Consider the following 5,510-nt stretch of genomic DNA (forward strand, 5'->3'; position numbering starts at 1 on the left):
CCCTCGGGGGTCACGGGGGGGACTGGCACCCAGACCCCATCCCACCTTCCACCCCAACTCGGGTGCCCCCTCCCAGGTGACCCGGCCGCCAGCCCCGGGGGAAGGCAGAGGTGCAAGCAGGCAGGGGCTGGGCCGGGGAGGGGGAAGAAAACTCTGAAACACGGAAAATAAAAATGACAAAAACGCCCCCGGACCCGCACCCCCCACCCCAGCCGGTGCCCCCCGTCCTTCTCTGCGAGGGGAGTTGGCACCTTGCGTTTTGCAGCAGTGGAATTAAGCACCGGGAACGAGACAACGGGAAATCGCCGTCAGCTTTCGCGTTATTATTATTATTAATTATTATTATTATTTTCATTTTTTAAAAAAATAATGCATCACAGTATCACAGTTGTCAAGTAGCAGCGGGTTTCTTTTATTCTCCGGCCGTGTCTGGGGAGCCGTGAGCGTACAGACCGCGGAGGAGCGGGGAGGGAGCGCTGCACCCTTTTGTCTCCCCGTCCCCAAATCGCTCGCACATGGTCACAGCCGAGGCGGAAAGGAACGGGGCCGCACCGGCAGAGCCTCGGCAACGATCGTACCGGGGCTGAGCTGCGGGGACTGGGGGGGGGGGGGAAACCCCCCTTTAGTTCATTTCGGTTCGTTTTACAGGGAGCGCACCCTGCCCTCGGCCGGCGGCAGCCCCAGCAGGTGCCGGCTTCAGGAGGCTGCGAGGGGTCCCGGGGGGCTGCCCAGGAGGGGCTGGGGGTGCTCCCAGCCTGTGCGACCCCCGCCCGGCCCCGGTCCCGGCCGCCCCCCCTCTTATGGCACGGCCGGGGGCAGCTTAGCAGGGGCCGGGGATGTGGCTCAGCGTGGCGGCGTTCCTTTGCGCAGCAAAACGGGAGATTTGAAAAAAATAATAATAATAAAAAATATAAAAATAAAAAAAAATGAAGAAGAAGGTCCGAGTGTCTTTAATTAAATTAGTTACCGTACAAACACCATAGGGTTTCGTACACGGAATAAATAGCGCGGGTCAAACCTGACGGCGCTTCCACGCCTGCCCGCGGTGCCAAAGGCGGCTGGGACAGGGCCGGGGCACCGACGGCACGGCTCGGCACGGCTCGGCTCGGCCCCAGCCCGGCCCGGCCCTAGGGGGCGGCTCTGCCCCCCAAGGTCCTGTGGGGCTCGTCCCCCTCGGAGGCCGGGGAGGCGGCGCGGCTGGAGGGGGTGCGCGGCCGTCGGGGGGCCCCGCCGGCCTGGCAGACGTACCACTCGCTGAGGTTGGTGACCGGCGGGGACAAGGGGACGCGGGGCGGCTCTGCCGCGGGGTCGGCCTCGGGGGGCAGCGGCCCGTCGGGGGGCCCGGCGGCCGCGTAGCAGCCCGGGGGCGGCGGGGAGGGCGGCGGGGACTTGCAGTGGATCTTCATGTGCTTGCGCAGGGAGCTGGGGTGGGTGTAGGACTTATCGCAGCCCCGGATCTTGCAGTAGTAGGGCTTGTCGCTGGTGTGGACGTGGGAGTGCTTCTTTCGGTCGCTGCTGTTGGCGAACTTCCTGTCGCAGCCGTCGAACTCGCACTTGAAGGGCTTCTCCCCTGCCGGCAAACAGCGACCGGGTGGTTACGGACCCCGGCACCGGGACGAGACCCCCCCGCCCTCTGCCCCCCCCCCCCCCCCCCCCGCGTTTTTCCCCTTCCCCCCCTCCCAGGGCACCCGGGACACGTCGGGGGTCTTTGGATTTCCCCGAAGAGCCCCACCGCCTGGTGTTGCAAGCCGTGAAAGCGGCCAAAAATGACACCCCCCCCCCCCACACACACACAACCCCCTCGCAGCCCCCCACCCCCGGGCAGGACCCGGCCGCCTTCGGCGCACACGAGGAGTGTTCATTACGGCCCTAATGAACAGCCCCAAACAAAACGGCTCGCCGCCTCTGCCTTCCAGGGCTGGTGTTTGCCCACAGGCTGGCACAGCTTTCGCCTAATCCCCTGGCTGCGCCGGGAGACGGGTCGGGGTTGGGGAGCCCGTGCGACACCTGTTAAAGCACCCAGACGTGAGCGGGGACACCCCCGGGGGACAGCCACCCCGCCCCGGGGCGAGGGCCCGCGACAGGGGGCTGCGGCTCCCCGCCCTCCGTAACCCCGAACGGGGTTTAACCCAAAACAGCGATGGGAAAATGATTTATTATTATTATTATTAGTTTAAAATGCTATTTCCCTGCTGTTTCTATAGAAACACGTGCCTCTGCAGCCTATTTACACGTCAACTTTTTCAGTTAAAACCTGCTCTCCCACCAGCGATAAGGTAGCACTGGGAAGAGCGAGTTCGTTTTTATTTTACTTTTATTTAATAAAAAAGGGATGCGATGCTAAGAAAAAGGCAGCTGGGGGGCTCCCGACGGGGACTCCCGAGTGGGAGCCCCCAAGCCTCCCACGGAGGGACACGGTGGCGCCTCCCGTGGGCGCTGCCCCCCAAAATCCAAGGAAGGTCGCAGCAGGCTGACGAGGGGGTCCCGTCCCAGCGGCCCCATTTTGGGGTGGTTTCAGCCCAAGGATGGGGACATGCTGCCCAGGGCAGAAAGCAGGGAGGGCACGGAGGGATTTGGAGGGGGTAGGTTTTCGGGGGGGGGGGGGGGCCAGCATCGTCTCCTTGTACGGACGGCGACCTGCAGGCCCAAGAAGCTACCGGGAAGCTTTTGGGGGGTTGTCCCTCAAAGAGGGGCTGAGAGGCACGGCGCAGCTGCCAAGGGAGAGGGGAAAAGGGGCGAGCATCGGGCACCCGAATTAGGGCCAGGGGGATTAGAGGAGGCGCGCACAATCCCCTAATGACTTACACGCAATTACGGTGTCATTATTTCGCCCCTCCCGGAAAAAATGCCCGTAATAAAGGAAGGGCCTGCCAGCCAACCTCCCGTGCTCCCAGCCGCCGGAGCTGCGAAATTAGAGCAATTCATCTGGTAGGGGACGGGCGGGAGGTGCTCCGGCACCTCGTCCACGCGACGGCTGGCCGCGGGGAGGGCGTGGGGGCGAGGGTCGCGATCCCTTTCCCCCTACCCCCTCCCGTGGGACGAGCTGTCACTCGGGGGGGGGGGGGGGGGGGGGCTGCTGCAGACATCTGCACGCCCCCCACCCCGGTCACTGGGGGGCTGCTCGGTTGTTCCTGCGTGGGGGGCGCTTCCCCCCGTGGGCTCACGCGTGGGAGCCCTCCTGGGAGCTGTGGGCTCCTCGAGGGGCCGTGGGAGAGGCAAAAACCCTCAGGGCGCTCACAGCCCGGGGGAGCTGCGTGGAGGGTGCGAAATCCCCCCGCGAGGGGTCTGTGGGGTGGGGCAAGGCGCCCCCCGGCCCCACGCCCGCGGCCCCTCGCCCCGGGGAGGGGAAGCATGGCCTGGGGCCTCCCTTTGTTGCTGCTCGGGCCTCCCTTTTGAGCCGGCAGCTTTTTTTTTTTTTTTCTTTTTCTTTTTTCTTTTATTTATTCCTTTTTTTTTTTTTTTTTTTTTGCCCCTCCGCCTCCTGGCGACGCTCTGCCGCAGCTCGGAGCAGCGAATCCCCCCCCCCGGTAGGCATTTAGGCACCGATTCCACACTGCGGTTATTTTTGGGGGGTCGCTTTTCCCGTGGAATCCCTCACCCGCCACCCCTCCAACCCCCCCCCAAGTCCCCCCGCGCCTTCTCCCTTCCCCCTCGGAGCCGCGGCGGGGCAGGGGCAGGGGGGAGCCGTGGAGCTCCGCGGCCGGCTTTGGCTTCCCGAAGGCAGGCAGATGGGCACGGCTGGGTGCCAGGAGCACGGCCGGCGGAGCAGGCGGCTCGGAAGTGCCTCCGGCTCTCAGCTCGTCCCGCAGTGCCACCGCCACCACCGCCAGGAGCCGGGAGGAAGCCCCCCGGCCCCGCACGGCTCCCCGCAAAGCCGCATGCGGGGGCTCCGGGGTGGTGTATTCGGGAGATAAGCCCCTCTAATCCTTTCGGCCACGGGCCATTCGGTTCGACATCGGGACGACACGTCGCAGCGCTCGCCGCTTTTCTCTCGCCGAGCAACGCGCAATAAATCAAGAAAGCAATTATGGGAGCTCCACTTCCTTAAGCGTCCTCGGAGGAATAATATTTGTCTACCGCGATAAATCCCGGCTTCGTTCGTTTTCGGCGGAGGTTTTTTTTTTTTTTTTTTTTTTTTTTACACCCGGAGCGAAATGCGTAGTTCGGGAGCGGCGAGGAGGGAGGAGGAAGAAAGGGGAAAAATAGGAAAAAAAATAGGAAAGAAAGGGGAATAATAATAATAATAATAAAAAAGAGGCGAACGCCGCTCAAGCGCCCGCTGAAACCCGGCGCAGGGCTGCGCCCGGGGGCCCTGCTGCCCTCCTCCCGCAGCTCCCCGCCGCCAGCCGGGGCTGCTTTCTCCTTTTTCCCCTGGGGTCCTCGGGGAGAGGGCAGCAGCATCCTCCGGCAGCCGGGCGCCCACTCCCGGACCGGGGCGGGAGCGGCTGCGGTAGGGGGGCACCCCCGACGGTGGGGTCCCGACGCACCCCCGGTCGCAGAAGGGGGTCGAAGCGGGGCCTCCATCCTCTCGCTGCTCTCCCGAGCCGTGGCACCGGCCCCAAGGGGGTGCCCCGGGGCCGGGCGGGTGGGGCCGCGGCCCCCCCGACGTGCGCCCGTCTCGTCCCCGCTTCTTCTGGCTCTGCCCCCGGGGCCCCGGCGGGTCGGGGCCGGGCTGCGGGGCCGAAGGGGTGGAGAGAGCGCTGCCGGCGGCGGGGGTGGGGGGTGGGGGGTGGAGTGGGGTGGGGTGGGGAGGGGGGGCCGCGTGTCCGTCGGCGTGTCCGCCTGTCCGTCCGCGTGGCCGCGCGTGGCCGTGTGCGCGCGTCCCGCGGCCGCCGGCGGTACTTATTGATGGGAGAGTCACATGGGCGGCGGTACGTAGGAGAGGAGGAAAAGAGGGGGGAAAGGGAAAAAAAAAAATACAGAGAGGGAGAGAGGGAAGGCCGGGAGGGGCGGGGGAATACCCACCTGTGTGAGTCCGCTTGTGGATCTTGAGGTTTTCGGAGCGGGCGAAGACCTTTCCGCAGCCGGGGAAGGGGCAGGGGAAGGGCTTCTCTCCCGTGTGCACTCGGATGTGGTTGATGAGTTTGTATTTCGCTTTGAAGGGCTTGCCTTCGCGGGGACACTCCTCCCAGTAGCACACGTGGCTGCTCTGCTCGGGCCCGCCGACATGCTCCACGGTGACATGGCTCACCAGCTCCTGCATGGTGCCGAAAGTTTTGGAGCAGGGCTTCCTGCCCCCCGCCGGCACCTCCCGCTCGATCCACTTGCAGATCAGCTCCTGCTTGATGGGCTGCCGCATGTAGCGCAGGAAGGCTCCGGCCGCCGCCCCGACGTGCGGCTGCCCGTGGGGGCCGTGGGGAGGGGGCGGCTGCCCGTGGCCCGCCGCCGCCAGCCCCAGCCCGACGGGGCCGTAGCCCTGCAGCGCCGAGGCGGCGGCGGCGGCCCCGTAGTGCGCCTCGGCGCGGCCGTACAGCTCGCCGGCCGCCAGCCCCAGGCGCAGCTGCCCGTTC

At 65.6% G+C, this 5,510-nt stretch overlaps 1 protein-coding gene across 1 annotated transcript in view; it reads right to left on the reverse strand.

Annotated features, from left to right (window-relative positions):
* Window positions 1-934: 934 nt before the first annotated feature.
* LOC118160126 (zinc finger protein ZIC 5-like) overlaps window positions 935-5,510 on the reverse strand; it is a 5,270-nt gene continuing 694 nt past the window's right edge. The window contains exons 2-3 of the mRNA XM_035314656.1: window positions 4,966-5,500; window positions 935-1,570 (exon numbers count right to left, since the gene is read on the reverse strand). Of these exons, the coding sequence (XP_035170547.1) occupies window positions 1,128-1,570; window positions 4,966-5,500 (978 nt within the window). The 3' untranslated portion in view covers window positions 935-1,127. The remainder of the gene's footprint in view (window positions 1,571-4,965; window positions 5,501-5,510) is intronic.

The sequence above is a fragment of the Oxyura jamaicensis genome, unplaced genomic scaffold, assembly GCF_011077185.1.
Source record: "Oxyura jamaicensis isolate SHBP4307 breed ruddy duck unplaced genomic scaffold, BPBGC_Ojam_1.0 oxyUn_random_OJ101296, whole genome shotgun sequence".
NCBI lineage: Eukaryota > Metazoa > Chordata > Aves > Anseriformes > Anatidae > Oxyura > Oxyura jamaicensis.